At 38.7% G+C, this 20,025-nt stretch overlaps 1 protein-coding gene across 2 annotated transcripts in view; it reads right to left on the reverse strand.

Moving 5' to 3' along the window:
* CERS6 (ceramide synthase 6) overlaps positions 1-20,025 on the reverse strand; it is a 111,113-nt gene that overhangs the window by 58,277 nt on the left and 32,811 nt on the right. For both annotated transcript variants that reach the window (XR_014884384.1, XM_085228167.1), the window contains exons 2-3: positions 17,553-17,658; positions 16,262-16,392 (exon numbers count right to left, since the gene is read on the reverse strand). Coding sequence is in view for 1 of the 2 variants with exons in the window: in XM_085228167.1 (XP_085084293.1) it covers positions 16,262-16,392; positions 17,553-17,658 (237 nt within the window). In the remaining variant the exon portion in view is untranslated. The remainder of the gene's footprint in view (positions 1-16,261; positions 16,393-17,552; positions 17,659-20,025) is intronic.

A 20,025-nucleotide genomic window follows, 5' to 3' on the forward strand; every position in this document is an offset into this window, starting at 1 on the left:
ATCTTTAACTGGTAGATGTACCAATAATCATTTACACAAGGTCACAGAGATCACTCTGCTTTTGAATCACACCAGGAATTATCAGGTATTTCTCTACCTGTTTCCCTACCATGGTGAAGAGAGCCAATAATTTAGAGCTATGCTGATGCTTTTACTGGTGTATGAGCAGTCCTAATTTTCCCTCATCCTCTCTTATTCATTATCCCAACAGTAAGAAAATCTGCCAGGCTTTGTAAAATCTAGGTTCATTTTTGTCTTGTTACATTTCACATGCCTGTAAATTGTTTGTTAGCCATGAAACTACAAAAAACTACAATGTATAGGACCATTTCTTCTAATGAAGCTGTTCTGTTTTATATAGCAGAAAATATTCTGTGACTTGAGAGGAAGGACTGAAGTTTTGTTGTAAAGCTCTACAATTGCCTCAAAAATCATATAGACAAGTCCAGAAGAGGAAAGATAAACACATATAATGCAAAACATATTTGTCCAAAGTGACCTCTCAGTTCAATTTCTTTGCACCGATTACTCTATTTAAATCTATTATTCACAATCTACAGTATGTATCTCTTTTTCCCTCTGTTCAGGTCTCACTGCAACCCACTGATGTAGGAAAGTGGAAGGAAAGTTTCTTTGCAGTACATAACAAAAGTTAAGAAGCAGAAGTAGCAGAGCTCAGCTAACTAAGGAAAAGCACCACAAGGTTTATATTAAGATACCTTTTGTTCCCCTTCTCCCCCAGGGATATTCACTGGCCCAGTAACACAAAACAGTGGAGGACACTCAGTGAAGCACCCCATTCTGGGTGACTATTGCATCAATTAACATTTAATGGAGAGGGCAGCTGAAACGTCCCTGTTCTGTGAGGATTGCTCCGGCCCCCAGACTTCAAACACTTCAGTCAGTTGTGCGCAGACAGAAAATTTGAATAACCCAAATACACTCAAAGCATACTCCTTGAAAAGACTCTTACGTTAATTTAAATCCAACAAACTCATATGCAAGCACTCAAGGAGCCAGTGTTCTGGAAGACTTGATCTGTCTGCTTGAAATAGAGTTTACAAGGTTCACTCTAGCCCTGCACCATCACATCCTCAAAACTACCCAAGTGAACCAGGTTTGTGCCTGGTCTGCTTGAACCCAGCACAAGCGAGATCAAGTCTGCATGCCGCCTTTTAGGGTAATTCTTCAGGGTGGGCTGGTGCTCACTAGGCCAGGTATTTCAAGTACGGACGTGACACACTATAGTGAAGAGTCATGGTAGAACATGCTTTTTCCATTGGAAGAATTTTTTCCAATGTGGTCTAAAAATGAATATTTTAAAGCACCTGGAAGGCACAGCAACAGATCTCACAGTGCTTGTTCAACACATAAGTGCATTCTTGATCCAGAATACAGTTTCAAAACCTTTCAGCTCTTTAACTTCGAGCCACTAATGAAATTTTAAATATGACACAGGACACTAAGGCAGTAGAAAAGTTGAAGAGCCTCTGCCAATTAAGCTGATATATCCAGTCATGCTCAATTCTGCAAAAACTATTTAAGTGCACATCTAACTAAACACTTCACAGACTCAAGCGTACTTCTGATGAGGATCCCTTCGCCATGCTGCTGTGTTCTTAAAATTTCGTAGAATCACCAAGGTTTGAAAAGGCAAGATCATCCAACCATGTCCCTCAACACAATGTCTAAATGTTCCTTGAACACCTCCAGGGTTGGTGACTCCACCACCTCCCTGGGCAGCAACAGGGTCTACACTGAGCCTCCTTTTCTCCAGACAAAACAATCCCAGCTCCCTCAGTTGCTCCTCATAAGGCCTGTGCTCCAGACCCCTCAGCTTAGTTGCTCTTTTCTGGGCTTGCTCCAGAGCCTCGATGGCTGAAGTGCAGGACCCGGCACTTGGTCTTGCTGAACCTCATCGCATTGGCTTCAGCCCAGCGATCTAGCCTGTCCAGATCCCTCTGTATGGCCTTGCTACCCCCAGGCAGATCAACACTTCCTGCCAACTTGGTGTCACCTGCAAACTTACTGAGGGTATACTCAATGCCCTCATCTGGATCATCAACAAAGATACTGAAGAGGACAGGCCTCAGCATCAATCCCTGCAGCACACCACTGGAGAATAGTTTCAGCTCCAAAAAGTAAAATTAAACTTCAGCTAATAAAAATGAATTGTTTGAGCAATGAACTAAAGCAGTTTCCCCGAACACACACATTTTGCAAAGCCCAGCACATCAGGTTCATGCTCTATCTCAAAAAGATGCCACTTTCACCATAATAAGCCATCCAGTGGAGTGAGCTCAGCACAGCTACTCTACAAGGAAAAAGACTAAAAATTGACAACTGTCAACTAAACATATAGCCCCCCCACACAACAAGCACACTGCAAAACACGTCTCTCTACTTCTGTAGATTACACAAGACCTCCCTTGTCTAGAAAGCACGCAAATTTTCAGAGATTTGAAGAATTGCTATTCCTAGTTCCAATCACAGTTTCTTACACCTACTAAAGATATTTAAAATAAACAGCTTTAATAATCCTGTTTGTGTTTGAAATGACAAACATACACATGGAAAGCCAAAGCATAGAGCAGACTGGAAACACAATTAATGCATAGCTCTGCCCCACAGCATGCCCTCCACTGATTTAGAATCCAGGCAGTGGAACTCTTCTTCAGTTTGTACTCCCCAAGAAATATACTTATCTTGAAGGTTGATAACTAATCTCATACGAAGCTATGTAACAGTGTATTTGATGGCAGCAGCTTTACTGTTCCACTATTCTGCCTCCCAAGATCTCTTTTAATGGTAATTTCCTGCACTTTCTTAAAGCCTGATGAATGTAACTGGAATTATATGGTTTAATTAAAATGAAAAAAAAAAAAGTGCTCTTGCCCTTCTTGAGCTTGACTGGAGCAACAACGAGAAAAGTAATCACTGTGGTTAAGAAGATATTTGAGGAAGGAGAAAGTTATACATAGCTCATTAAGATATTCAAAATAGCAGGTATGATGAATTGAGAAGTTTTCATTGCTCTCCTCTTCAATTTTATGGCTTAAGATTTGGCTGTCATCTGATTTTCCTCTTTACTGCAATCTGAAACAGTTATTTAATATTTAATTTTACAGTGCCACTTGAGACCAGTCCTGTCCTAAATCTGTATGCTCAAAGAACAGCTTTGAAAGTCTTAAGAGTAAAATTTAGTGGTGCAGAACAAAAAGGAAACACAGTGATGCAGCTTTATAAATAATAGAGTATATTTATATAATTAGACCAGAAAAGATGCACAATGTAATAGGTAATTCCTTCTAGGTTGTGTAGCTTCTGTTTCATGGTTATGCAACTGCATCCAAAAGAGAACATGAAATAAAGCTCTGATAAGACCTCAGAGATCTGTTAGCCCTGCCAAGTTCTGCCTTACTATCATCTGGAAAGCTCGTGGGAAGAGCACAAAGAAAACTAATGTCACTCTCCGACTGACAGAACTGCTTTCCCCAAAAGTGACTTTCAACATACACAGCTGACACTACCCTTTGAGAGAACAGATCCAAGGTCCTTACACCCTAAACTTTTAGTCTCCGTTCATACTGGTAATTTCACATGCCACTTGTGTTTCTGAACATGGCCCTTCAACTTTCCTTTGGTATCACAACAGCCACTTTATCCCACACTCTTCCAGTTTTAAAGTAACAAAAACTTCCAAATTACATTTGCATCTCACCTAGTAATGTTGTCCAAGCTGTGATGGCCACTGTATATGCAACGGACAAACTTACCGACAGGTAACTATCATCTTAGACCAACCAACACCATCTATTTCCACTTTTTCTCATGTTACTTCCCTGCAGCATTGTTTCATTTGCTTCAGAGTAGTTTTTAGCCCACTAAAGCAGATACTGGACCCTTACTAGTGCGGATCTTCCAAGAAGTAGGTAAGGTGAAAGGGTTATTTCCCCACTTCCCTGTAGAAGCCATCCAGCTGTACAGCGTAATTCCAACAGTACAGCCGTGCGATGTCTGTGCACAGCAGCCACACATCCTTAATGTTACACCAGTCTAGATTAGACTTCTGGAGAGGGTTTGTTTGTTGTTTGACTGTTTTTTTTTTGTTGTTGTTGTATTTTTTACTGTATGGGGTGTTTGTTTTTTTGTTTTTGTTTAAGATTAGTACATTATCCTTCAGTATTCTGAGCTCATAATAAAGAAACAGGGACTGGACATTTTAATGCAAGTGTTTAATGTTTTAATGTTTAATGCAAATGTGCTGTCATAAGAATACAACTTAAACAGCCAAAATACCAGTAAATTTAAGAAGTATTATCCAACCAAACTATACTTGGTAGTCTGAAACTTTTTAGATAACTAACCATGTGGGATAGCATTTGATATTTCAGGGCATGGTTTCTACAGTACCTTGCACTGTTTCCTGTCTGATGGTCTCTACTTCAGCTGGTTTTGAGGCCTCATCCTAGAAGCCTTATGAGAAGCAAGTTTCTCGTGTTCAACCTGCACTCTATGAGCCTTCTTACCGAGACCAGTGCTAGCATACATTCATAGGCCACTGCTTAACTTTCTTTCAGGCTAACAGTACACCTGTGTCACCTGCCTTACAGTTCTGGACATAATTGGGATCTTCTGTTGTATGTCACAAAAAAACAACAACAACAAAACAACAACCAATAGTCTACCAATTTTTTTTTTTTTTTTTTTTGCCATGTAAGGAAATTTTTCCATAAAACACTTGATTGACAGCAGTACAATGCTGCATTAAGCAGGCATTGTTTTGACCTAAAAATACTAAAAGCTTTCTGCTTTTAGTTAAAAAAAAAAAAAGAAAAGAAAAAAAGGAGAAGAACAATGTATCATAAGCCAATGTATCATTGGCTTACAAACTATTTACATTTTAAGCAAATAATCAGTTCAGCTTTCCCTAAAGAGCATGAAAGTACATTATCAGACAACTTACTAACACAAAAAGCAATGTAATTAAATGCCTGTAAGGAAAAAATATTAAAGATTTGGAAGCTAATTCTCCTCTATAATTACACCTCTGTGAACAGATGCACATAGTACATGTATCTACGAAATGAAAAGCAATCAAATGCATCATAAAACTGAGTGACAACTTAAATAAGAGGGAGAAGAGAGAAGTAAAGGCTAGAATGCCAATTCACTGACTGCTGCACATAAAACAAGAATTCACTGTCACTATTCTTCAGAATGCATATCATTTTTACATGTTGATTGTGACTAGTGATCAGTAGAGAAGTCGTCCTACCCAAATTTCTATCTTGTGAGGGAGACTGAAACAAAAACATACCAAGTATATTTGGACAACTGAGTCTGTGCAGTTTGTTATCTCACATGGAAGACAACAATTTGCTACAAAAGACATCCCTGGGGAGTTCCAGCTGGACCAAACCTGTGTGGATTCAGTATAAAGCTGGCAAATAATGTTTGCTGTATCTACACATGCAGAAGAGCAAACAGCAGAAATGAAGTAAAAATAGTATCCTAAATTGTCTGTCTACAAGATTAAAGACATGAAAAGAGGAGAATATTGTGAATGGGAGGAAGAAAAGTGTTCTCTTCTTCCACACAGCTGTTGTATTTTTAAAGGAAATATCACAGATTTAATAAAGAACATTATAGATTTGAGAAATGAACAATCTTTATTTAATAGATAAGAACTATTTTACACTACTTGTTATTCTACTTTGGTAATAATGGTTGTGTTACTGAAAATTATTTTTCAGGAAAATAAAAAGCCCTTGAAGTTTAGCAGCAATAAAATATTTTAACATCTCATCTATATTCCAACTAACAAGTAAAAAATAAAACAAAATCAAAAACACAAACACACAAAAAAACACACACAAAAAAATCCCAAGCCAACAAGTCAGCTGACAGTAATTTAGGAGCAGGAGAAATCGGTACTGAAAACTACCACTCAGAAGACAAGCACACTGACATATGCTGAAGAAAAACGCCTAAAGTTTCAAATAGGTCAAAAGAGAGAAACTGGGAGAAGTCCTGGTGCTGAATTCACAGATCCTTCACAAATCTTCAAGAGTCAGTTTTTAAATCCTGTGAATCCCATCTGCGGGTGGGAAAATAAAAAGCACCAGAACGAGTCTTGAAGTCTGTAGTATCCCAGATTGAGCACTCGCTCAACCTTGATCACTATTCAGAAAAATCCCAAGTCTACACATTTTTTCACTTTTGAGCCACCATCTGAGACACTTGACAACTTAGTTTTAAAAATCTGAGACTAACTGAAGAGTCTGCCTCACCCACCATCAAGGGCTGCACAATTCAAGGCAGATGGAATGTAATAAACGAGCAGCTACTGCAACCTGTGCAGTTTTCCTCTAGTTGGCTTTATCCGCTGTATTTAAGCTGTGACTTTAAACAAGTACACACACTAACTAGAATTTAGGGAAGAGTTTATTTTATTTCTATAACATAAAATAATGATGAGCATACACAAACCACAAGAGAAATCTATTTATTTCATTAGCCTTGCTTAATGTGCAGCGGTAATGTTAAGTGATGGCATCTTTTTTGCAGGTCTAGTACCTGAGATAATTTAAAATTATTAATTACATTAAAAATTGTGTCACAGAAGGCAGTAAGAGCAGGGAATTCAAAGCTTTAAGTAATCCAATTTGAGGGAAGAGGGGAATTCCATAAGATGCAAAACAAAAGTGCTTACAGCAAAGTCTAAAAATACAGTGAGTATCATCTGACGCCACAGCATGGACATTTGCCTGCTTGCTCCAGCAGAACAGCAAAGGAAGAGGTCTGGTAATTCCCGACACCTAACAACTGTCTGTGCACAGAGATGTCCTGAGACTCATCTTACAAAAGTAAAATAAAGATCATAAATGAGATTCACATACAAGCATGGCAGATAGAGCAGGAAAGAAATCATAAGCAAAACTGCCAATGTGGCCCAATTATAGGGTCTGCTTTATGTGAGTCCTGAAATAACTGGAACATCTGAAGCAGTAGACTAATGAGTAACAGGAAGGCTACCCCTACCTCACCTTTCACACAACAGTTCAGCTTTCTAATGTAGTGGGATGGCAGGGCAGCAAAAGCAGAGGCAGACTCTCAATTTTTCAATTGAAAAATTGAGAAATAAGGATAGGAAGGCTAGATAGAGGGTGTAAACATATGCATAGGAGCAGCTGTTCAACAGAAAACATTAGTTCTCTTAGCCATTGTTAATATAAGCACTTTGGAGATAGCAGCATTGGCAGCACTCATGGTATGCCCTCGCCCATGGCATGCCTTGCCCTGCTCCCCCACACTGGCCATGCCAGAAGGGACGGTGTGGATGAGGAAATGCAGCAATGCCTCCTCCTCCCCCCCAGCTCCTCTGCTGCACCAAAACTTAAGAGTTTGCATCTGATGCCTCCATACCTTCCTTTCTGTGCTCAGGTGCATATATAACCCCCTCTTACCACAATAAATGACTCTCCAGCATGTTTATAAGTACCTCATGACCCACACGAGGAAAATCTGACCTAGAAACATACTCTGTTTTTATGCAGGGTGACATAGCTGTCAGCTACGAGAAAGCTGTGCAGCCAGATGCCTGCTACAGCACAGAGCAATGACAGGGAGAGGACCAGGCCAGGAGAGCCCTTTACAGTTGATGGGAGCAGCAACAACAGCCTGTGCTGCTAAATGGCAGTCTAAGCCAGCCTGGGCAACTACTCTACAAGCCACTGAGAGACAGCAACATCACAAAAGAACACAACAAATTAATTAAAAAAAAATACATAATTAAGCTACTCCTGCTAGTCTGGCCAGCAGAGAGGTGTGAACAGTCCAAAGCCTGAGAATACAAATGCTCCCAGAAGCAAAGCTGGAGGCATAGACTCATTGCAAATCACATTGTAACTGCAGGGTGTGACACCCAGCCCTCCCCAGGCATCTGGAAACACCAGTGCTAAGCAAGCTGTGCAGTGGAGAGAAAGCACAGATGATATATTCAGTTCTGATTCATCAGACAGTGTTATGGCAGAATTAGAATTGCTCTCAGCAGCTGGACTGTGTACTCATGATTTTAAAAATCAGGATCACTTGTTTTGCCAGCCATTAACTTATTCATGTATATGGGGCCTTATATTGGGTTTACGTGGCAAGAATGTAGTAGCAGGGGGCTGCAGGAGTGGCCTCTGTGAGCAGCACTTTGCAGCTGCCCCATGTCAGATCAGAGACAGCTCCAGCTGCTCCATAGGGACCCACTGCTGCCAGAAGTGAGTTATGAGCAATTCTGGGAAAGTAGATTTAAGAAAGGGAAAAAACAGTGCACAACAGCAACCAGGAGAGAGAAAATACAAGAGAAGCAGCCCTGCAGCCACCAACATCAGTGCAGAAAGAGAGCAGGAGGTACTCCAGGTACAGTGTGCCCCTCCAGACTCCATGCTCCATGCAGAGCAGATCCCATCATCCAGATGTAAATCTTACAGATAAAAATAGCGCTACTTTACAAGCTTACAATAAACCACAATTGCTTTACTTCTCTCTATACTGTATTACCTCTTGCTAGATGACTTCAATTTGACTCCCATTCTTGAGAATTGTGACTCATCTTAACATCCCTGCTACCTACAGCTATTGCAAACTTCCTGTACACTGAAAGTCACATCTTCCTTGCTCCAGAACAGTTTCACGGACTCCAGCTCCCTCCACATTCCACTGAAGGCCTGCATCTTCCCTCACCTTCCTGCCTCACAAACCCAACTCCACCAACACCTCAACTCATATTCCCTGCTATGGTCTTCAACTCAAACACCCTTTGTTTTCATGGCTCTTCTCTCCCTTACCTCCACACTCTGGTTTTAGCAAGTCTGATGCTAAATAATGGTCTTTGCAACTATTTCCTATGCAAGCTATTTATTTATCAGCACAATACTGAATTGTCTTGTCACTGAAGTAAACAAAACAATCTCTAATTACAAATTACTGCTGAATTATTGCCTTAGGAGAGCAATTAAAGAAATAAACACGAAATCCTGATTAATTACTCAGGGTGTGAAAAATTGTTTTCACTATTCAATTTTGAATATGCTTCTTTTCCGTTACCCATCTCCTAGTTCTTTCCACTATGCAATAAGCTGTTGACATTTTTCGCTTTATTGTCTTTATAGAAGTCATCACTTCCATATGCTTTCATATTTTAAGGCAACACTTGCTCTTCTTCCACTGTCTCCAATCTCCAGCATAATCCTTTCAATAGCTACACAGTTGTCCTGCAATTTGTATCAGCAAAGACTGTACTTTCATGTTACATCTAATGAAAATTTTAATTTTAAAAAATGGCAATGGAACAATTAGTTCCACTCAGACCAGTCTAGCAGTACACTTGGGGAATGGTGACAAGCAACTTCTCTCAATAGACTTCACAAGCAACAATTATATTCCCTTCAAAGACAGCTTTTCTAGACAGCTAGCCTCTGCTGCTAACTCCAATACTACATTCACATCACCTCACACATAAATCCTTTCACAGACATTTCACAGAGTTGAAGGTTGCAGGAGACCAACTAGGTTGGACTGGCTTATATCCACAGTGCTCTGGACTGGAACGCTGGATAGCACATACCCAGGATTTCTTTTACATTCATGTGAAATATAGCTCTAAAACATTGGGATGATGTGTGGCTGGGTTTTTTTCCTACTTCTCTCCCATCATAGTTTCTCAAATACAGAGACTGGTGTATACACCTTGTCAGAATAGTGCTTTCATAGTCCCATACCAAGCATGTGCTGCATACCCTATGGCACAACGTGGACACACTAGTTCTGCCTGGACAACAAGACTATCTGCTGGAAAAGTCAGATTGGGCATGTTTTACTTACCTATCATCTGTCTAGAGTAAAGCCTGTAATGAATTATTTTTTCAATAAATTATTCTTTCAGTAGTGCTTGCATTGCCTTTTGGCAAGGGATAGCAGCACCACTACAGAAGTGATCAGTATCAGATTAGTATTTGTGAAGTGCAGACTATAGGAGATGGGACCGCTGGGCAAGAGCACTGCAGTGAAAGCATACCATTATTTTCTAGCTTTGTTTTCACTGGTGGTGAAAAAAAAGCAACCACCAGAGCTGAGACTTTCAAGCTGCTATTTTTAGAAAGACAGTTAACATCACAAAAAATAAAAAAACAACCCATAACACTAGTAAGAGAACATTACGAGAACATAACACCAAGAATATTTGTTATTTAATTCTTCTTCCTTTAGCATTTCCACATTACAAATCACACGTTTCTTTACTTCCTTCTAACAGTTAGAAGAGTTATCAGTTCCTGCTTTAAGGGCATTTTATGGCTGTTTAAGAGCCACCAATTCACCTTTACCAGTAGTTTAATGCCACACAGCAGTCAGGAGTCCCTGATATGAAGTTCCCATATATTTTAATGGAAAGATATAAGTTATTTACTTATAAGATATTCAGTAAGAGATGGATAGATAGATAAATAAATAAATAGAGACATTTGGGAAACACCATTAAAGTGGTCTTTATTTGTAAAGGCTGCCAAACTAAACCTTTTAATGGTTTGTCAGGGGAATGCTGCAAATAAGATAATAGCCCAATTCCTTCTTATTTTGGGTGTACGTTTTGTATTCACTCTTAGAAGAAAGAACAACAGCAACTCACCCCACAAGAGCAGCTCTGCTTTCCAGACTTCCCTTGCTCTCTTTTACAGCTGTGAAACAATGGTCAGTTCTCTATTGCAAGCAGCACTGAAGCAGCTGAAAATCTGTATTGACAACTCAGAAGTAAACAGACTCATAATACCATTTACCAGATATTTCTGCTTGCATCTCAAAGATCACTGAATTCAGCAGTGTTTTTTAGCTGACTTAAGTGGGTCTGAGGCTACTTAAAATACAGAGCTAGAAGCTTTTTGATGCCTATTTGTTTTCTAGCGCTTTATTGCTACATACGAAGCACAGACTGATGAATTCTTTTATGTTCTTTGTTCAGATTTTTATCAGCACTGTTCAGAACTCCAACAGCTAAGCAGCTGTCTCAATTTCTTTTTTTCCACAGTTATTTTTCTTGTACAATTCTGTAGAAGAGAGTTACTTGGCTGCTGAAGAAAAAAGGCAAGACCAAGAAGCTGCAAACTGCCCATAAAGTTTCCACAAAAACATGCACAAGTGGAAAAAATGTTCTATGCTTATATATATATATAATCTATGCACATGCACATGTATAAGAGTAGATATATACAGCAATCTCCCCCAAAGCAGCATCCTTAAATACTCTCATTTCCTTAAGAAAAAAATATGTTGTCTAGATTTCACTCCTCAGTATGCGAATCGCCATGTTTTCAACACAGACTGTTGCAAAAACTTCAAAAACACTCTTGTCCACACATATCTGCCAGCTACTCCTTGGAAAACATGAAATCTCTCTCATAACCAGCTTACTTCTATCTATGTAGCTGAAGGACAGACAAGTCATGTATCTGATGGTATTTCAAAATCCCAGTCTGATAACATAGGGCATCAAAGATATTTTTCCCCTTTGCTCTGGACATGGAACGGGAGCAAGATGCTTGTTTGTTCAATAGTGTTCACCCTTTGAGAATAGTAGAGGCACTTGCTGCCTCGTGTGAAGCAGCAGCACAGTACACTGAAATGGGAAAGAACCTGGAAGTCATTTGGAATCACCACTGCATTGTCTTTCAGATATAGTAACAAAGATATTGTTGTGTCCTGCATTCTGTCTGGCAATCAGTAAAACCATCATTCAAGGCCTTCCAGACATTACATCCTCTCAAATAGTCCCCAGCACACCTCGAAGCTCCCTTTCCACTAGCTTAATTCATGCCCTGAATTCTCATCCTGCTATTTTCAGATATAACTTTCCCCCTTAAGACATTTCTGGGATTTTGTTTCCCATTAATGGCCAGACACTTTTTAAAATATATATATTTCTGTGCCACAATTATGCTCCAGCAGAGTCTTTTGAGCATCTCATCCAATTTATATAATTGTCTATAAATACTGACAGCCCTATGTAGAAACAATTGTTAGTCTTGTAAAGTACTGCAGATATTCAACATGAATAACACAGAAATCACACAAGCTTCAGAAAAGCTAACTCACTTTGTGTATTCTCATGTGTTCCACATTTAAAGAGCAGAACACAAGGACCTTCCCCTACTCTTCAGGAGGAAGTTTGTTTTTCCTTTATCTTTGGCTGCACCCTGGGCACAGAACGAAAGGAATAAAAAGCAGCAGAAATTCACAGCAGTAGAAAAGTCCACTGTGCACACAGATTACCAATTTTTCTTCTCCTTTATGCTCCTTGGTTCTTTAATGTGAAGAAAGGAGAAAAATTGCATGTGTTCCCACAAGAGAAAAAGTAATGCATGACATACCCCTGCAGCTAGTATCTGAGCATTACAAACAGAAGTTGTATGACTTTCCAGTGACTACAAACATTGCATTACTAACTCCAAGTTTCATTTCAGAATCATCAAATCCTTGAGAAATAACTCAACTTGCTAATAAAATAAACCTCTGCACTCCATTTACTACTGTCTTTGGAATAATACTCAATAATGAATCATCACCTGGTGATAACAACAATTCCATTTTTATATACATGCTTAGAACCATAACATCTGAAATCTACAACAAGTACATGATGCCATTTGAAGCCTCACCATCAGTGGATTCCACAGCTCCAATAATCGAATGGTATTTTCTCTTTCAGATGGAAACACAACTCTCAGAGGTGACTGCTGATAAGGGTCTCTCAAAAGTAATTTATATTCATTATAAGACTGTTGCACAGGCAGTGGCTATAAACAGTAATAAAATCTCATTTTTCATTCAATTTCCATCTGCTTATTTCTAGGACATGTAATGAAGACTAGCAAGAAAAGATCTATTTAATTTTTTTGGAGAAAAAAAATGTAGATTTTGGAATTGCTTAACACTCTGTTTAGAATCAGAATTTAAATACTTCTGAGGGTGTAGGAAGGAAGGGATAGAGAAATTGAGAAATATGCGGTCAGAGAAACATAGAGATAAGTTGCTGTTTCAGTATGCTGGGGCCTGGCTCTTGGATGTCATTTGTGACAACCCAAGTGTGTTTCCACTCTCAATCTTTGTCCTACTGAATCTCTTCTACCTTTCACGGTAACCAAAACATCCATTAAGAAAGAAAGATAAGGCGCTCAGAAATGGTCCCACCTGTCTTCTCCTCCACAACATGGAAAAGCAATTCTGGGCCCAAGAACACTTCCACTAGCTGTAAATTGAACTGACTCCATATAATAGAGTTGGAGTTGTTCTTAAGCAGCTCCACATTTACTGTGGGTTCTGTCACTTCCATCCCCAAGTCACAGCCAATGAAGTCTGTTGCCAGAAAAACTGCAATCTTCTCTAGAAGGACAACAGAAGCTCTACAGCTGAAGGTGTGGGTGGGGATCACTGTTGCTTTGCTCACACTGTGCCCACAGATTACTCAAGGGGAGGTTTCAGCCTCTGGCAGGCTACTAACCACCCTTCAGCACTGTGTTACTGGAGGACTGGAGCACTACTGTTCCCACGGCTGCCACAGGAACACATGCTTCTTACAGCTCACAGCTCCAAGATGCCACCTACACAAGGATTCTTCAGAAAAAAGAAAAAAAAGGGCATCCCTGACTTTCCAGTGCTGTGTGGGCTGACTGCTGATGACTCTATCCAGTGTGACAAGGGACAGTTGGTGGCACATGGCACTACTGCAAATGCTCACACAGGAACACTCCTGTGGCCAGGTAACAGCTTGCTCTCACAGCAGCACGTACACATGGAGCTGCAGAGGCAGCTCCCGCTGTACCCTCTGCAAACCACGAGCTGAGAGAATCTGAACTGTTCATGTATGATTTACATCAATCTGCTTCTTCTTGGGAATGCAACTATTGTCATTATTGTTAAGTATGCACATGGAACTAACACCCAACATCTCTCTCTCTAAATGAAGCTGGCACATAATTATGGCTACGTAAGTTAAGGCGCTCAAAGCTTGATCTCACCTTTCAATTTGCATTCCCAGCTCTTATCCACACAATTTTTCCATAACTTATGCCACAAAGGAGCAAGTTCAGCACCGGTAACTTTCCTAGGCATTACATGAGATTCAGCCAGTGATAAGCATTTCTCACAACACAACTGAGTTCTGCATGCAGTTTTCTGTGCCAATCCTGAACAGAAAAGCTCTCCACTACTGCTCTCCTGCTCTCAGAAAGGTCAGGCTAGCTCAGCCCTCTAAGTCAGCCCAAACACACGGTCACTCAGCAAGAGTGAAGTCTTTGGCCCGAGTTACAGATGCTGTCAAATAAACCCCCTACATATACAAGACCTATCAGCGATACAGTTATTTTTTCTATTCCAGATTCCACAACCTCTCCTGCAAGTTACACAAGACAAGTGTATACATTTACAGACACCATCCCTGTAGAAAAAGGTTGTCCTTCAGTGATCTCAAAAGTTAGCTACTCTAAGACCATCAGCTGTTGGGTAACACATTCACTGTTTACCCATAATCTCACTCTGCCTGGCTTTTCTTTGGCTAAGTAGGGTGGCTTTTAGCTGTAAATACCACAGAAATGAATTAAGAGTTCTGACAGTTATGTTCATCTGTTCATTAAAGAACTATCATCTTTAGACAATTTTTTCTTCTAAAATACAAAAATGACATTCTCTCAGCTAGAGAGACAATGTGCTTCAACAGTAGCACTTCTAATTTCTCTCCTAATCAGTCCTTACTTGAAAAACAATAAGCTACTGAAATAATATTTCATCTGTGACTTGGCTTTAGAAAAAAATGCCTTTATACATTATATATTCAAGATCATGTTATGAACTGTCCTGTACGTCCCCACAGAAAAATAAAGTTTAAGTAAAACACTTGAGAGAGTGGAGTGTTTTAGACTCCTTATATGAGAGGAGTACAAAATAATATAACAGCATACTTCACAAGCAAAGAACATATAAAATCATTGCAGACTACTATATACATAAATATATGCTGCAACACATTTTTTATGATTTCTTTACATGCAATTTTTTAATGAAATCATAGAATCATAAAATCATTTGAGTTGGTACAGACGCCTAAAGGTCACCTAGTCCAACTCCCCTGCAATGAACAGGGACACCACAGCTAGATCAGGTTGCTCAGAGTCTGGTCCAGCCTGACTTTGAATGTTTCTAACACTACCTCCTCTGGGCAAGCTGTTCCTGTGCCTCACCACCTGAATTGTGAAAAATAGTCCTTCCTTATATTCAGTATAAGTCTCCCATCTTTTGGTTTGAAACTGTTTTCCCTAGTCCTATTACAACAGACCCCGCTAAAGAGTTTTTCCCCTTCTTTCTTATAGACTCCCTTTAGTTACTGAAAGACTGAAATTATTTGGAATCAAAACAAGCTAGGGAAAAAAAGATTAAAAAAAAAAATTGGAATCCTAACTAGCATTCACTTTCTAATTTATACAGGCTTCTTTTGCTGCTGACGTTTTTACCTAAAACTTCTTTCCCAACTGGCAAAAAGCATAACTGGCTTTAAGCCAGCTATAACTCATCTACTTGACCAACAGGGTGTGATTAAGCTGATGTTTGTTTATGGCAATATTTGCCAAGTGTCTTGATTTGGAACATATAAAACTTGCCTTAGATGTGTGACTTTCCACATCGAAGGAGTGACACTACACCAGTGCTGGAGGGCTCAGCCTTATAATTAATCAACTCTTTCAAAGAAATTGGTATTCTTTGGGTTTTTTTGCAAGTTCAATATCTATCAGTTCTCTTTTAAGAAAAACATGTAAGTGTATTAAGTAGATTTAGATTTTTGTGCTCTTTCCATGCAGATTAAGTAGTACTATGCTAAATCCAGCTAGCATGAAAATATGACTCAGATACTAGAAACAATAGAGTCTAACCAGAAAAAGAAACCTGTGTAGATAATCAGTTTGAAGAGCAATTGGATTCTGAGAAATAATCCTTAGAAGCAAACTTTTGAAGGTAAAAAATAACTTCCTCAGGAAACCATAGGAATCTTTAGCTTCCAATGATTAAGCATACTCAAGAAAATGTACTAGTAAAACGGACCACCCCAGAACAAGAAAGGCAAGGAAAATGGTTTAAGTACTCCATTGGCTTTTATCTTTATCCCTCCATTTCTGATCTCTGTCAAGCTATATAGCTAAAGACTGTGCTGTAAAGACAGTTTCCTTACATGCTCTCACAGAACTTTGTAAGAGTACTGGGCTTCTCCTGGTTGCGTCTTTGTCGAAACCAACGCTGAATGCTGCGTACATCCCAGTCCAGCTGCTTGGAAAGGCCCTCCAGCCTCTTCTCATCCGGATGCTATACAACAGAGATGGATAAAAATTATTTTCCTCAATTATAGTAACTTTAAGTTTAAAGCTGGTTTAACTTCCTTCCAATGACTTACAGACCATCTGTAAGACGTATGGATTCATAGAAATAAAATGCCCATGACAGAAATCTCTGCTGACATATCCACATCAAAATATGCTTACAGGAACTATTATTAATATAGAAGGTTGACATGCGCTGTAATATTGCATGTGGGTTCTTACTGAAGAATTTACAGAGGGTAGCAGAATGAAAACTTGCATGAAATTTGGAAAATAGGGATAAGCAGGGATAAAGTGATATATACTTTTGGAGCAGTGGAGATTACAAACGCTCCCTTGCCTTCCATATGCTTTGTCTGTTCCGTCTTCTGTCCTGTTGACAGTTACAGGAGTGAAGATTGTTTGACTGACATGGAAAGAAGAGGATATAACCCATGTTTTTCACATGATAATGTTAAAGAATGAGGTCATTAAAGTGACAAATTCAGATGGAATATCACCTTGGAAACAGGGAGAGAGGTTTTTTTTTCCTGTAAAACTAGCTACACAGAGTTTTTCTCCAAAGTAGCAAACATGAAACTTGACTTCCATTTGAATTGTAATGGCTCTGCAAACCAAGGCAGGGGCAAGACAAATAAAATAGGTCTGTCCTTGATTACTCTACAGAAAAGAGTAGTACAGGCCATGTTTCAGTTTTCTAACTTTTCCCTCCAGGTTCAAAGGACACAAATCACAATGCAAACAGCTACGAGACTAGAAAACCACCAGCAGCCTGCACTCAAGCAGTTGCCCTGGAAGTTTAAAATTTCATAGAAAACACAGTAAGGCATCTCATCATCTGTTATTTATTCAAATTAAAAAAAAAAAAAAAACATTTTGTGGAAATTTCTAAAAGGAAAAAAGGGAGGAAGCAAAATAAAAAGGTAAGTGGCTATATGGCACCTGGGAAGTACTTCTGTAACTTTTTTTTTTTTTTTTTTTAATTAAAGCTCACAAAGATGCACAACTGCTCAAGCTGGTATATCAACAATTGCAATGTTCGCATGTTCTGATTTTAGCTGTAAAAATGCAGCACAGCAGTTCGCGTCATTTTGTTCAGATATATTTTACCGTGCCATATCCTACTTTATTACGTAAATACTGTACCTTTGTAATGGCTGTGAAAACTTTTTCCAGGATAGCATTAGGTTGAGCTTTCTGTGGTCCATTGGCTTGGACTTTAAGGCCTAAGGCACATGGTTTAGCAACGAACCTATAAGAAACAGAAGAGTGAAAAAAGAAAGTAAGTGAAACCCTTCAGTTATCTATTTCTTTACTGTTATCAATCAGTAATATGTGATAAATGTGCAAATATTGTAAATCTGCAAAAACAAACAAACAAACAAAAAAAAACAACCCAAAACAGTTGTTAGCCTGATAGCTTAAAAGCAAGTTCACATAAGTGATTGCATGATAAAGTAAGTAACAAGACTTTGAAGGATGAAGCGAACTCTACCACAGAGTGCATGACAGAGGATTTTCTTTCACCTTGGGGAAAACAAAAAAACACACAAAGAAAGCATGTGAGAAATGCCTCCCAGACAAGCACCACTGCAAAAAGAGCAGGGCAGCTTGCAGAAACAAGGAGAATGTAGTGTTCTCCTCCTTCAAACAGGGCCTTTTTCAGATTAATTTCCAGAGCAGCTATTGCCTTACGACTTGTTTTGCACAGAGGAAATTCAAACAAATTTCTTAGAGGCAATTAGCATGAAGCTACCCAGTCAATATAATTTTCTGAACCATAAAGTTCAAATGACATAGAGCCCATTCCGCAAAGATTTTGCTCACAAAATATATCTCCCCAGTTCTTCTGCTATAGCATGAAGCTGTTGCAGATCCAAACACCAATCCATAAAATCATCCAGCTTCTAAATGTCTATATTGGAGACACCCAGTTTATAGAGACTTAATTACAAAATTTACAAAGCTCAACATTACATTTAACAAGAAAACCATTTGCAATTATGAGTCCCATTCTTGAACCCCTATAAGAACTACAAAGTATTTGTATTTAGAAATAGTAGAGGAATCAGAAACATCATTTCAACAGCACAAAAGATGGCAACCATGGCATCACAGCAAAACAAGTGCAGATATACTCAATCTAACAATTTCTTTGAAAAGAAAGGGGAAGATACTCTCAGAGAAACATGTCAGTATTTATCCATATCCTTTGCTCACAAGCAGAGAGTACTGTAAGACTGTGAGACTATAAAAAGTCTCCTAGTTTGAAAAATATACAGGAAAACTTGAATTGGAATAATTCAGGATGCTACTTAAATAAATCATATTGAAATACTATATGTCTGCTTATGTATAAATTCCTCAGGCACATCATTTTGTTCTATATTTCTGTAGTGCCACAATCCAAACAGTTGAAATAGAACTCTAGGGTAAAATAAGGTTTGCTGACTTCTAACAAGTGGTGGTGGCTGCAGTGGTAACTGAAGTGAGAACTGGATCCCACTGTCTTCTGAAATCATCAGATTCCTAAACACCCTTGTATTCAGAAATTCCTGATTTCATTCTAAAGACTCCACTTTAAGACTCCATTTGCCACATAGAAAAAAAACAAAAACAAGTAGTTCAGAAGTAGGTCTACATTTATACACCTGAATATGACCACAAGCTCTTTAAAACTATGATATTCTTACACATTCAAGCACCATTGTATGCGCTGTTCTGAACTAAAATTGCTGCCTCTGCACACCTAAGACAACAGAGCTGATTAAAAAGAAACTTCAGCTCTGCACTTGTACATAAACACAGAATTTATATAATAGCTAAATAAGAAACATGAAGATTGCGTCCCGTGTACTTTAATATACTTTTATTAAAATCAAAGGGACAGTTTTTGTCTAAAACAAAAGAGCCAGCAAGAACTGTGCTTTCTAGTTCAATGTGACAAAATCAAATCAGTGCTGGCCATTGTTACCAGATAACCACAAAAGTGCAGCTGAAGAAGCTAATGAAATGCAGTTTGATATCAGAAATTTACTTTTTAATTTTCATTTTTAATTCCTCCAGCCATGTAATAGTTACCAAGATTCCCAGTCTTTCTATGTCCATGCTTTGTACAAAAAAACAAAACAAAACAAAACATCTTATAAAACAAGAAACAAGTTTAAGATGGACTGTAAAGAGAACACCACTCAGTGTTCAAGCTAATTTCACAAAGCTCTACAAGGAAATATGTATTAGTAGAGATAAGGCAGAGAAGTGATGTAGGTGGAATAAAAATAGGTAAAGACAACTTCATTAGCTTCATGTATTCAATAAGGAATCCAATTTTGACTGTCAATATCAATGTCAACAAACATTCACTAAATAAGTACAAATAAGGGTTTACAAATTATTTCAGATGGATTTTGTGGGCACTTGAAAAGTCAGTCTCCTCTGAAATGAGCTGGTGTAGAAAAGTGTGCACATCTCTGTGTAAAAAAAAAAATGCCTCTCAACTCTTCTATAGTGAGAGAAGTGAGAGAAATGTGAGGTAACAGAACTCCAATAGAAAAGTAGTTCCCTAAAGATGGTAATTTAAAAGGAAAAAAAGTTTTAAATTTGCTCCAGTCAAAAGCAG

The sequence above is a fragment of the Meleagris gallopavo genome, chromosome 7, assembly GCF_905368555.1.
Source record: "Meleagris gallopavo chromosome 7, MGAL_WU_HG_1.1, whole genome shotgun sequence".
NCBI classification, from domain to species: Eukaryota; Metazoa; Chordata; class Aves; order Galliformes; family Phasianidae; genus Meleagris; species Meleagris gallopavo.